The sequence below is a fragment of the Cucumis sativus genome, chromosome 7 (assembly GCF_000004075.3).
Source record: "Cucumis sativus cultivar 9930 chromosome 7, Cucumber_9930_V3, whole genome shotgun sequence".
NCBI classification, from domain to species: domain Eukaryota; kingdom Viridiplantae; phylum Streptophyta; class Magnoliopsida; order Cucurbitales; family Cucurbitaceae; genus Cucumis; species Cucumis sativus.
Genome location: NC_026661.2, coordinates 15,795,019 through 15,809,588, shown reverse-complemented (window position 1 = coordinate 15,809,588; position 14,570 = coordinate 15,795,019). Strand labels below are relative to the sequence as shown.

The window sequence follows — 14,570 nt, the reverse complement described above, 5'->3', positions numbered from 1 at the left end:
CATCGATGGTAAAGGAAATGGGTCAAACCATTCTATCCATATCCCAACCGAGTTAGACTAGCGTCTTCTTGTCCCAACTTATAGGAAGTTGAATACCTATGTATCTTGGAACCCTACTATTAACTCAAGCGGTTTTGATTGAGTGCTACTTTATCGCTTGGTTCGTGTTTTCAACCGGCCTTAGGTTTGTCTCCATTTGTCAGAACATGATGATCCTTGAAGCTATGGCGATTTGTTTTGGACTTGAAACATTGACTTCTATATGTGTTTCAAACATGTTCGTGGAGTTTGATTGCTTGGTGGCGTTATTAATCTGAATGGCGATGCTGTAGATTTTTCTAAAGTTTCCTTGTTTAGTGAGAAAGTTAAGATTAGAGATGAAAAGCTTAGTGTTGTTTTGTTTTCTCATGCTCGTTATAATTAGAATGCTTTGGCACATTCTGTTGCACATATAACACTTTGGAGGATCCAAAGTCTTAAATTCTTTATGCTCCTTAAGTGGTTTATTTTGGCTTCTAAATGTAATTTATTTTGTAGGTTTGACTGATTAAATTATGTTAAAGTTGACTAAAACATGAGAAAAAATAGTTTAATTTCTTACCTTTTAACATTTTCTTTAAGGATTGACTAATTAGGTGAAATAGTTTAAATATTATAACTCTTTGACAAGAATGTGAGAAGTTATAATTTTCACTCGTACATATCGTTGAATATACAAAAAAAAAAAATGTTTAACTTTTGTTATCGATAAACTCGGGAGTAGACAATGAATCATATATGGGAGAAAATTATGATCTAAATTGTTACAAGTAATTTTATTAAAATAAAAGAGTAAAAGCCATATGGTTGTTAATGATATATATTATTGTAGATTTGAAGTTGTTATGAAATGTTGTCACGTATGCAAAAGAATATTTTCTCTTATATTATAAGATTGTGAAATGACATTTTCCTTTATCTCTAATTAGCTTCTTCATTTCTTTCGGTGCCAACAAAAGTAGAGTGATGAATGATTTTTTTTTCTTCTTTCCTTTTTTTGAAAAGGAGACGCACTCTTCTCCTTCCCCAATTCTGTTACCGTTTTTCTTTCTCCAAATAACTTAAGGATCATTCCTCAAATGTAATTGCTTTAGTTAAGAAAGCAATTACACTAATTTATAATTTTTCTTTCTAAATTAGTAAATGTGTTCCCTTAATTAATTAAAATTGGCTTTATAGAATTTGCTCTATTTTCCAATATAATAATGATTTTTGGGGTTGTATTATCATTATTATTATCATCATCATATATATATATATATATATATGAATGGCTATATATATAATTGATTACTAAGAAAACAAATAAACACAAATTTGAGCAAATGATGACTTGCCTACATTTATGACATAAAGTTTGAAGACATCTTCTATTGATTTTTTGTCCTTTTTTGTTTTTCTTTTAAAAAGATGATGGTACATAAGCAACAAAATAAAACAAATCACCTATTACGTTTTTGTTTTGTGCACAAACTAAAAAAAGGTATTTTTCAACTAAAAATATTTCTTTAAGTTTTATTGGATAATAAAATTAGTTTATTATTATGTGGATGTAAAGATTTTGATTCATTTTATTATATAAAAAAAAATTAAAACATTTAAATTAACAAACAAACCAAATTCTTAATTAAGTTGGAATTAGTGTTCACAATATTTCTTATTTTTAAAGGTATTTCATGATGGGTGATTTTCTATCCAAATGAGTTTTAGTATATATAGAAATTCAAAGTTCAATTAGCACTCAACATGTGTCGGAAAAATATTCACATAATTTATCTTATCGATTTTAATTATTACAAGAATGCCACAACATTTAAAAGCTGTCAGATTTAAAATTCTTAACAGTTTTTTCGAGTTTTTATATCGATTGTAAGGTATGATCATCTATAACATAGTGAAAAACTATTACAATAAGTATTTTCATGACGGAAAATAAATGTCACATATTCAGTAGTATTGACAAATAATGAATGTCATTATTTTATATCTTGTGACAGTTAGTTATTGTCATTAGTTCACACATATTCAAATAATTATCTGTAATTTTTTTTGCATATTAACAACTGTTATGAAATGTTTTGTCTGTCAAGAACATGTCCAACACGACTTCCATCGAATGTCAAGAACATGCCTAACATGACTATCATTGAATGTCAATAACATGCTTAACATGACTATAATTGAATGTTAAGAATATCTTTACCTTCACAGTCTTTTAGAAAAATCAAATGTCATATACTCTTGTATTACCATATTTTTTCTTACAAGAAAATACATTAATCGAAGGTCGTTATTTCTTGCAGCTCTATTATTACACAGACCAGTTCAATTACAAAGTACTTATAATTACTTACTCATATGGAAACAAATATTCAATACTTTAGTATAGATATGTTATCATACATTTTTATAATATTTGTACAAAAAGATTGACTAATAACCATTTTTGGTAAAGGGTTTACAAGAATATACATATAGCAAAGTATGATAGGTACATCACAATCTAAGTTATAAATCCTACATAGGGAATAATAGAGTTTAACATAATGAGAGTATAACACATGACTTCATTACTCCTATAGATTCTTGCAAAAACTGATAAGAAAACAAAGGGTTACCATACAATTCACACTATACATAAACGTTATCAATAATAGAGATACAACATGTATGCTTACCTTTTAATTAGTTATCAAAGTCATCGATCTTTCCAAAAAGAAAAATTGATGTCATAATGCACATAAAAAACTATGAGTACCTACGATGTTGATTGAGTGGTTGTTTTAGTTGATTTCAAAACATTAACTTACTAACCTATATCCATATTAGTCTCACGAAAGTTTATCTACACAACTCAAAACATACACTATAACTATTTTGAGTTAAATGATACCATACATGCAAATAATGAAGACAACATATAACAATACATATTGTACGTCATAAGTTCGAGATTTTTTTTTTTTTTTTGTAGTCATCGATTTTTTCTTTGTCTTTTCTTTTTTTTGGGATGTTAGAAACAATTTTCATGTAGAAAAATCACGTACCTATTTGCTACCACAAAGTTTGCTTGACCCCCCTCCCCCCAAAAAAAGTTCTTTCAACCTAGACTTATACTTCAACAAGGATGGGGTCTTCCTAAGATAAAATATAAATACACACATTAATCTCCAATATATCACTGCAGTACAAATATATAAATGTTAGACAAGAACTAAGAACTTTCCACTGTGTTCTTTTAGTTTCTCCAAAAAAATACGTGAATTGATCATTATATATGTATCATTCATCTTCAAAAGATAACTTACACAAAAATAGGTAACAAAATAGTTCAAAAAAGTATTTTGGTAACAAAATAGTTCAAAAAAGTAATAAGTGTATGATGCTAAGCAAAATATACGTGCGAGCCTACAAACTTAGCCAATTCAGACCTCACACAATCAATGTCGTCTTATGTGTAACCTATGAGATCAACCTTTCATCTGTAGACAACAAAGTTGGTTCTAAATAAGTGTCAATCTTAATAAATTACATGATGATAGTTTTAAAATCGTTATGCTTACTACTTCGATAATCGAAGTACTCTTTAAGAAAATTATATTATGCAAAAACCACCTGACATAATAACCGCATTCAACTGCTCCTAATTGCTTAGCACAATGTGCATTCACATACAAAAATCTTATGTATGTTAAAAATAATAAATAATTTAAAACTACCCTAACATCGATATTCACATATCTTCACGAACTTCCAACTTGGTTTTTTCTTCTTTGAGATGTTGAAAGACATACAAAAGAATATTGGAATGTTATCTACTTAAAGTAATGGCATACACAAGAAAGAAATTAACAAAATAAGTAAGCATCGTTACATACATTTCAACTACTTTAATTGTATCTTGGTTGATACGATTTTTCAAAGGGTTGATCCAAAAAACAACACCCTTTGTGTGATTTATGACCATGAAACTCCGATGATTGCTATATGTGTGTGTGAAAATGTAGGGGTTGCATATTAGACTAGTGCAATCAAAATTTGAATCCTCTATTTTAGGTCATTCACGTATCCATAATTGTAAGAAAACATTACAAGTTGATTATAATCCGCTCCAAGTAATCTAGCATTCGATAGGTGTGCATGTGATTCTTTATAATTTGAAAGTGAGATGGATCCAACGTCCAAAAACTTATACAAACTCACAATTTTGCCTTTTATTAATAAATTTGTATAGATATCTATAATTATAACGAGAAGAAAATAAAAATTCAAATGTAATTAGTAGACACTATTTTTGTAATAACATATCTTACATCATATATGCATCGAGACAAGCAGTAGATATTTGATGCATAGAATAGAAATCATATCTTACATCATAATCACATACCATATTTATATAGGATATCTAGTAAATGCAAATCTTAATCACATGCAATGGTCCACTTTCCTTATTTACTTTTTCTATTTTTTTTAATATATTATTAATAATAAAGATGGACAATTTGGTTTTTTGTGCTCTACATTTGGCAACATTAAGTTCAACTTGTAATAAGGCATCCCTATTTAGGCTATAATAGTTAGAACCTGTATATTTTATACATTGTTGCTCCTATCAATTTTGTAGATACATACATATACATGCATGCATGCATACTTACATACATACATCTTTATAGATAGTGCACCTCATGAAAAAAAACTTGCGCCTTCGTGCGTCTAAGCTTCAGAGGGGCACAAAAATAAAATCTGAAAATGGATTGACAAACAGAGTAACCACTAAACTATTTACAAATATTACTGATATGTCTATTCTCCTGACATAAAATTCTCATAGTTTTACTTTTGGTTTCACTCAAAATGTCTCATAAGTCATACTATGGGTGAAAATTGTCATTTCTTATATAACATGTTCACCCCCTTGATCTAGTCAATGTGGAGCTTTAATTACATTTTTAGTCTTGTAAACTCTAATCACCTACAATTTGGCATCAAATATCATAAAATGTCATAATAAATCTTTTGATTATCTACATTTTTTTTGTTGTTGTTGTGCGTGCATATTACACTCATAAATTCCAGTAATGTAAAAGTATATATTGTAATTTTATTATTATACCCAAAGTTGTAAAATATATGTGAAGGTTTTAAGGTGATACATGAACTGTGTCTTAAAATTTAGGGAAAATATGTATGCAATTAAAAGGGTAAAAAAAAGTAAAGATGAAACCCTAATTTTCAAAAACTCCCACTAAAACATGTATGTACTTCCTAGAAAAGATAAAATGAAAACCACAAGAAAAATTGTATAATTACTAAATAAAAATACCCATTAGAATTATAGTACACCATTTAAATTGCAGTAGACTTCAACAATGAATTGAGCACCCAGTTGAAGTAGTTAAAGTAAATTAGGTATGCAGTAAAAGATTAGATGTATTGTTGAAGTAAAAGAATGAAAATGTAAAAATATGAATTAGGAGAAACAAAAAATATATTAGGATTTGAAGCTCCATCCTAAACACATGTGAATTAGAATGAAAGAATAGAATACAGATTAGGTTTTGGTTTGGTGATGCAGAGCTAAGTTGGGAGCTATCATTTATAATATGAAAGTGAAAGAAGCATTGATTGGATTTTAGTATTTAGGTTGGCGTGTGGAAGGAGAAGCAAGCAAAGGCAGAGAATTCAATAGGAATAAGAGAAAATTGAGAAAGGGTAAAAATGGAAATTGGTAAAGAAAATAATTATAGATGGAGTTGGGTTGGTATGGGGAACCTAACTGCGGTGCACCGACGAAATCGTGATTGGATAGATGACCTGTCATTCATGGTTAACCATCTCATTTTAACAACTCTTCTTTTTCTTTTTTCATTCTTACAAATATACATATTAACATTTGTGAATTCCATGTTTTTCTCAATCTTATATTATGATCAATTCTAAAGTTTCAAAACTAAATTCCACCAAATCAACTCAATTCTTTTAAATATGAAGCACATGTTAAGTCTTCCATCCTTTCAATTTCATTTCTTTCTCTTTTTTAAATTTTAATTTTCCTTATTATAAAATTATTAGATTAAATTATAAGTTTAATTCTTCCATTTTTATTCCTACAATCCGGTTTTAAAAGTGTCTTTCTTATGTATGTCAAGTAATCCTATAATATATTTTAAAATTTCATCAGTCAACTAAGCGGTTAGATATAAATTTGAATTTGGTGTCTAATGAAATCTTAAACTTTCAATTTTGTTTCAAGTAGATACAAATTTTAAATATCAAATAGCGACTTATAAGATATACAGTAAAAAGGCATGTATTTATTTAAAAAATAAAAATTAAAAGATTGCATAGACACATTTATTATTTTCAAAATTTCATACACTTGTGCAAACAAAATTGAAAAAGTCTTAATAACAAAATTGAATGGTACAATTCTGCTTAAATAAGTGCAGGTCGATGTTTGAATTTTCAATTTTGTATTTAATAAATTTTTAGAAGTTTCAATCAAATATATCTCTCAACTCAAATACACACTTTCAAGTGGTTAACTTAACAAAGTCATTTTGAAAAAAGATTTAGATGTTCGACCTACTCAAAATAAAATTTGAAAAATTAGTTTATAAAATAAACACTTCAAACGAATTATGAATACAATGGTTAATCTCTTCCTAATTTGAGAACTCCAACCACAACCTTCCACAAATCATTACTCATCAACCTCTTGCCACTATTTTTGGTAGCCACCATGGAAAATTTTGATGATCACCTTCCACGACCTCTCCACAACAAACGTTTGATCACCATTTCTAACGATTGTCATTCGCTTCAAACACCATTTTCGACACGTGGTCCTTTAGAAAAAATGAATTTGTATCAAGAGCTATATGATGAAATTTATGATATGTTTTTTATTTTTCTAATATAAGTCTAAAAATATAATTTCATTTTTCTAATATAAGTCTAAAAATATAATTTCACGAATAAAAGAAGAGAAGAAAAAAACCAATTTTCCATTCGTCTTACTAAAAAAAGATCACTCATTTGGGCCGGGTATTCGATCAAACCGGCGGCCCAATATGATTCTATGAATTTAAAGCCTTCATCTCCAACGACAAGTCTCAACGTTTACGATTTGACGTCTTCAGAAAGCTTGGGACCGCACCGGATTAGGGTTTCGTTTTGATTTGTGAAAGCTCAATATCCATCACCGTCCACCGATAATGATTTACGACGTTAACTCCCCTCTCTTCCGCTCCTTCCTCAGCCAGAAAGGAGGCCCTTCTGACAAAAGGTATTCTCTATCTTAACAATTTCCTATGAAGTTATGAATTAATTTTAAGTTAGTAGATTAGGATTTTAATGCATATATCTAATATTCTTTATCAAATGTCATAGAGATTTTGAGACGTTACCCATTTGGGAGCTTATCTATGCACTTTAAGAAATTTGAAATTATGTTGAACACTCCTTAATTTGTAACGCAAAGGCTTCTTAAACTTTTAGTGATATAATGGCCTTTGTGAATATCATTTCTGTTGTGAAAATTTTCAGCAGATGTCTAACCAGGTGGTAATTAAATTTAATCTGTTTCAATGAAGTATGAAAGATTGGAGAGGGCATTTCAAATTTTGCACAATTTGTTCCAAAAGAATTTTTTGGGGCGGGGGGCTTTAGCTACCCCAGTTTAGAATTGAAGTTTTTGTTTTTTGAATTTAACTACAACTTCAGGTGTTTCTTTTAACTTGATTGAAAACCATAGTTGTTGGAGAGAACTTTCTAATTATTTATTTTATAAGTTTTCTGATCACCTTCAGCCTTGTTAGTATTAGAAAATCAACAAAAAGAAAAAAGTTTTTTTGGCTACTTGCTGAACGAAATTAAGAGTTGAAACATCTGTTGTTGATCCTTTGTAATCTTATAACCTTCTTCCAACTTTTGTTTCTTTATTTCCCTTGCTGTACTCTAATTTTTCTTGCGCTACCAAACCTAGGAAGTGGTAATTTTTCTTTTGTTTTCACGTTTCTTTTGCCTTGTAAGCTTCATTGTGAAACCTGATGAGGGAAGAAGGGAGAAGAAGGGTTAAGGGTTTTTGATATTATTCAGTGTTTAATCTTGCGAATGAACTGAATGTTTCCTTTAGGAAAACGGAGGAGCAGAAACCAAAAGAACAGAGACCAAAAGCCAGTGAGAATAAGCCCGTTATGACTGAATGAGAATGCTTTGGATTGAGTTTGTTTTGTTCTGTTTTGTTTTGAAATTGGCCAATATTATGGACAAGCTTTGAATTGTGTATCCAAACCGTGAATCGTTTTAAATTGTACCGAATTCTTATAAACTTGCAATGAAGATCATATTGAATGTGGTGGGATAATCTATTCCTCTACCATGGATAAGCCTTTAAGTACTAGCTGCAATATATTCTGCTTTTGTTCCATGTTTGATTGTAAGTGTTAGCATTATCATGTTTTTCTGGTACTGAAGTTATAATTGACAGGGGTTTCGTTCTGTTTGGGGAAACTTTACAGTTAAACCATCAGCAGTATTTTAATGTTGTATTTATATGAGTTTCATATTAAGGAATAAGTTTTCTCTAGATTTTCATTCTTGTTGGCTGGTGAATGTTTTAGAATGACTTAACTTTGGGTTTTAAGAGCAGATTGCTGCCAACTATATTAAGTGGCCAGGCAGCCATGAGTCATTAATACCATTCTTTCATTAGGTGGCTATGGCCATAAAACTTAAAACAAAAATATATGTTGCATGACCTCGGTTAAAGCAAGTTATAAGTTTACAATCAAAACGAGATTGCTAGTCTTAATAGTGTTGGTTTTGTTTCTAAAAGTCAACTAATAATTCTTCTAAAAGTCAACTAATAATTCAACTATTGTATTTAAGAACAATGTAATCATCTAAAACATGGAAAGACAGTAGACTTAATATAAAAACAAAATGAAATGGTTACCAAATCCAGTATGTGTTACAAGTTTAATAATTGAAATCTTAGGCTTCTATCCATTTGGTTTGAGCTTCATTTTCATGTTTCAAACTCGTTCAATAATTTGATCCTTGGATCAATTGTGATAGCATTTCTTTTTACAAAATTAGTTCACAATTCTTTTTACAAAATTAGTTATGACCAATTGTGATAGCATTTCTTTTTACAAAACTAATTATGACGATGGTGTTAAATTTTGTCTCACAAGAGGTAAAAAATCATCAACTTCGTGAGACAAAAAAGCATCACCCCAAAACCATAACTTATGGTGGCATGAAAGATGAATGATCAATCCCAAATCTAAAATTCAAGAATCTATTACACAGGTTTAAAGTTTAAGAATTAATCAAATATAAACTTAAAAGTTCAAGAACCAAGCTTGAAAAATAAAGGATTACTTGCTTTTTTGATGGGGAATCCTCAAGCAATGTGTGGGCTCACATGCTAAACACGATGATGCTCCATTTCTATTTTCCACTATTTTTGAGGTTTTTTTGTTTTGTTGTAGAAAAGGAGGAAAGAGAAATTTAGTTGAGTTTGATGGAGGAAGGGGGAAGAGAAGAGAAATAGAATAATGAGTGGGTTGATAATAGAAGGTAGAGTAAAATAGTGGGAATGAATGATGAATATTGGGTTCATATATAATTTGGGTACACACAACCACTCTAGCCCTTTTATTGTCTTCCAACTTTTAGAAAACCAATTGGCCTGCCCTCTGCCCTCTGCCCTCTTGTGTTTGTTCATTTCACTTGTTATTATTGCCTTTCCTCTCTTTTTAAAGTTCTTCTTCAACCTCTCTCAATAGTTGTGTAATAAAAATGTCCCTTTCGATTCTGACAAATTATACACTGTTTTCCCATATCCTTCTAAGCTCACATCCTTTCAACACTAAAACACCTCAAACCATACCAAGTACATCTCTTTCCCAATCGATATTATCCAAATCTTTATTGTTTTATACACATTCTTTGCTTTTTATTTGTTTCTTTTGAGTACAATAAACCAATGTTTACAATTGTGCAATGAAAACGGATACTCAAAATTGATGTAATCTTAATCGAAGTTCAATTATAATGAACCACGATGAAATTTTATTTAGATTGATAATTTTGATTTGTATTTACCTAAAATTATAAATTCTGTCAAATTTACTGTTACCGTTATTCACCTTTACCTCGATAGGTTTAGGGTTTAGGGTATAGTAAACATCTTGTAGTAAAAAGATAGAGTATTTAGTTTTGTTATAAAATGACTTTCAAATTTTAAAATTTGATTTTTGATCATCTAAAAGTTAGCTTCTCCCTTTTATGTATCTTATGCATCGATATCTCTTTTTAACAAAGTTTATAATGTGTCAATGTCAATATGAGGATATAGTTTCTTTTTTCATTTTAAAAAATAATTTAAAACGAGTCTACCTAATTGATATATAAATATATGTATGTATTAGTGAGGAAAAAAAAGTTATGTTAAATGAAAATAGAAGAGTAATTGAACCTAGAATAATAATTTTCTAAAGCAACTAAAATTCTTAAAACAATAAATTTCCTTAGATGTGTTCCTATTCTTAATAAAGAAAATAAAATGTTAGTATACTTAGATGAAAAGGAAGGTGTGTAGGAGATGATGGTGGTGTGCATGCATTGGTGTGAGGGCAGTGGGCTACCATTTGTTAGTGTACTCAGGCGAGTATATGTTGACACGCGTGAGCAAGCACATTGACCCATGGGGTGTCATCCAACAAGGTCAAAAAGAAAAATGTCATATATGATGTTATCATCTGTAACATTCCAATATGGGGTGTGTGAGAAAGTTGAGTTAAAAGCAAATAATTACAAAAAAGTAGAGTTATCAGTGAAATTAACGAATGACATGCTTATAAGACAAGATAGATCCCTTGGGCTAACAGCATTAGAAGCCAAGCTTGCATCGTGAGTCTTATGAGAAACATTTTGAAGTTATGTGCATGTGAGATTGATGCAGTACTTCTGTGAAGCTAATCATCGCAGTAAGAAAACCTGATAAAACAAAGACACATTAATAAACGTGAGAGGAGAGGTGAGTATCTATAGTGGATGGAGGAGCTACCAACAGTGGGTATTAATGACGATAAAAAATGGTATGTCCAATATTATGACGGTAAAAAAGCAATCCAATGGTCGGTTCAACGAAATTAAATCAATGGTTGGAAACAACCAATATGTAATTAAATCCAAATTTTCCCGCCTTGCTTTCTAAATTTTTTCTGAGAAGTAGGTAAATTCATCATATTTTGTATCCATCAAAGTTCAAATAAATACTTTATACATAGAAATGATCCTTAGTTGTTTGTGATGAGACAATTAGAATTGCCTTAAATTTTATTATAAAGGAGATATGGTGTTGATTTTATACCACCCCTATACGCTTTTGATGTCTAATTAAGCAAGCTAGGTCACGACATATGCATATGTCATGTGGTATGAGCGGCCGTTTTAAGATGAGTCTCATACAATTGGATCACATGTGTGAAGATGAAAAACTTATCTATAACGATGTGGGACATGAGTGTTAGTATTACATATAATCCCAAGTGTTAATAACAAAGACTCTCAAATTATCTCCACAATAGTATGATATATATTGTCCACTTTGAGATAAACCCTCATGGTATTAGAGTCATTAATATTCATCAATTTTTCTAACTTCTATCTAGGTTTACTCCTTCTCACTAGAGCACACCACCTATCTACCCCATATGACTTTACTTTTAGTTTCACCCCAAAAGGCTTCACACCATTATATTGTGGAGATATTTGAAGGATCTTTGTCACTAACAAGTGGTATTAGAGTCATGCCCTTGACTTAGTTTTGTTGTTTTGTTTGGTAGCATGTTCAGGTGTCAAACAAAAGATTCAGTATAAAGAAGCTTAAGAAGTAGATCATTCGTGTTATCCGTAGTTAACCTTTATCAGATATAGGTGCGGTGTGCTCTAGTTAAGAGTAGTTAGTCTAGATAGAAGTTAGAAAGATGGATGACTATTTGAGGGGAGGCTCATGGTATTTTATTCAAGGGAGGTTGTACGAATGTGGCCCACAAATCTCACATAATTGGTTAGATAAGGAAATGATCATGAACATATATAAGTGAGGACAACTATCTCCATCGACATGAGATCTTTTAGGAGTGAAACCGAAAGCAAAGCCATGCGATTTTATGCTAAAATAGGCAATATCATACAACTATGAAGATATGTGGAGAGTTTTCACAACCACCAAGGTCGTTGAAGATATGATTGTTCATAATTTGGTCAAAGTTTTGATTTTGGTAACTATTTTTTACGAATGACCACTCGTTTTCTTTGTTTCTTTTCCTTGTCTGTCCATCTATACAATATTAGATTTTATAGTTTCTTTCATTTACTTTCCATAATCTAGGTTAAATGGGGACGAGATTTAGAAATCAAAAGAGAAGCACACAAAAATTGAAAAAAGTAAAACATGTGAGAGAAAAGAAAAGGCACAGTGGATATAATAGGCAAGCAGACACTTTTGAAAGTAGCTTTTTTTCCTTTCTAAATGTTAGTTAGATTAGACCCCCCTCAATTTCTAAAATCCAACACACACTTTCACAAACTGATTCACACCAAAACTTCCCTATTGAAAATCTTTTCTTTCTCCTACAAGATTCCATAGAAAAAAAGAAAAATAGGGGAGAAAATGAGTACTGAAGAAGAAAAACTCTCCCCTTCATCTATATTCCTCTCTCAAATCTCCCAATTTTGTTCCTTAATTATCTCACACCCTCTCTATTTCTCTTACTTCCTCTTCTTTTCCCCTTACATCCTCAAAGTCCTCTCCTTTTTCTCCCCACTTTTGTCCGTTACTTTTCTTCTCCTTCTTCTACCATTTCTCTTCACATTCTTCTCTCATTCCCACCAAAATCAAGATCATGACCAATTGTTCCTTCTCGATGAGTGGTACAACAATTTCTTCAACATCATCCAATTCCCGCTACTTGAAGAAGCTCAAGAACCTGAAATCAAGAAAGAAATCAACCAAGAAGAAACCAAAGATCGTCATGATCATCATTGTGATATTATTGAAAATGGGATCAGTACAAGAAATATCTCAAAAGAAGAAAAAGTGGGAACAAATTGCAGTATTGTTAAGAGTGTTATGGAGTGCAAAGTGTTTGAAGATGAAGAGAAAATGGATTTGCTTTGGGAAAAGTATGAGGACAAAGAATTGGTAGTAGTTATTAAAGAAGAGGTGAATAAGAAGAATAGATGCATTTCAAAGAAGAAGGATTTGAGGAGTTTGGTGAATCAACAAAAGGAAATGGAAGAATTAGAAGATCAGGAAGAAGAAGAAGAAGAAAATGGGAAGATTTGTTGCTTACAAGCATTGAAATTTTCCACTTCAAAAATGAGATTTGGAATGGGAAAGAAAAATGGTTTGAAGAAGATTTCTAAAGCTTTTAAAGGGCTTAAATTCTTGCATCAACTCACTACTAATGGTAAGAACAAGACACACTCTTGAAATCTTTTTCTACTCAGAATTTGAATGCTTTATTTGTATTTTTTTCTGGGTTTCTTCTCTCTCTCCGTTTTTTTTTTACATTTAATTTTTCGTTTCAATATGTACAATAATTTCATCTAATGTAATATTCTATGGATGGAAATATGACATTTTGGAACAAAATTAAGAATGTTTTTTGTGGAAATATTAATTAATTTGAAAATGTTAAGACAGATATCAGATAAATTGACTAGATAACTTCCAATAATTTTGTTCAACTGGAAACAAATTAGCCATAAAAGTGTGAAAAAGAAATGTCTAAGCCCTCTGGTTCAAACCAGGAACCTCTACTGTGTGAGACTAGCGTGATAACTAGCTCAACTCATGTTCTCTTTCTTTTTTAATTTACATATTCGATTACTTGAAGTCATGCTATAAATATTTTTTCTTTCATTTTTTAAAAATATGAATAAGAGGGGTCTTAGTGCAAATGTAAACACTCAACTAATAGTAAAGTTGGGGAGTATCCCAAGTATTGTATCCCACAAGACTAGATGCAATCTAATTTTCCTTTAAACAATACAATCCAATGAAAATTGATGTTAACAATGGGTAAAACGAGGTGGTTGTGATTGTGTGGGTGATGTTCAAAATACTAAAGATAACAAAGAAAAGAAAACAAGGATAGATGTTCAAGTCAAGCTTCAACAAGTAGGCTTCTATGCCTTAGACCATGCAACGCATTGCATCTGCAGTGATCCAACATGAACAAAAAAAACTTAACCTATTTAATCTTGTTATTAAGTTGAGACTAAGTAGATAAACTTATATTTCTTATGGCTAGCTAATATCCTAAATAATTTTAATGTAATTCTAAATCCTATGGTGTATCTTTATCTCTTAAAGTCTAAGATTACACAAAAATGGATACACGTACAAGATACAAATACGATGATGCTCCAATTTCTAAAAAAAACTAAGATATGGATATATATTTACACTTTGTAAAACAATTTTGAAAACGGAAAAAACT

General features: G+C 30.5%; 1 protein-coding gene across 1 annotated transcript; it reads left to right on the top strand.

The window, feature by feature from the left end:
• Positions 1-7,147: 7,147 nt before the first annotated feature.
• Positions 7,148-8,443, top strand: LOC101209806 (wound-induced basic protein). The gene is made up of 2 exons (XM_004149727.3): positions 7,148-7,333; positions 8,183-8,443. Exons 1-2 carry the CDS (start codon positions 7,263-7,265, stop codon positions 8,253-8,255), a joined length of 144 nt encoding a protein of 47 aa, XP_004149775.1. The 5' UTR covers positions 7,148-7,262; the 3' UTR covers positions 8,256-8,443.
• The last annotated feature ends 6,127 nt before the right edge of the window (positions 8,444-14,570 follow it).

Coding starts and splice junctions, on each gene's coding strand:
- LOC101209806 (XM_004149727.3), top strand. CDS start 7,263: ATGATTTACGACGTTAACTCCCCTCTCTTCCGCTCCTTCCTCAGCCAG. Junction 7,334..8,182: donor GGAGGCCCTTCTGACAAAAG/GTATTCTCTATC, acceptor TGTTTCCTTTAG/GAAAACGGAGGAGCAGAAAC.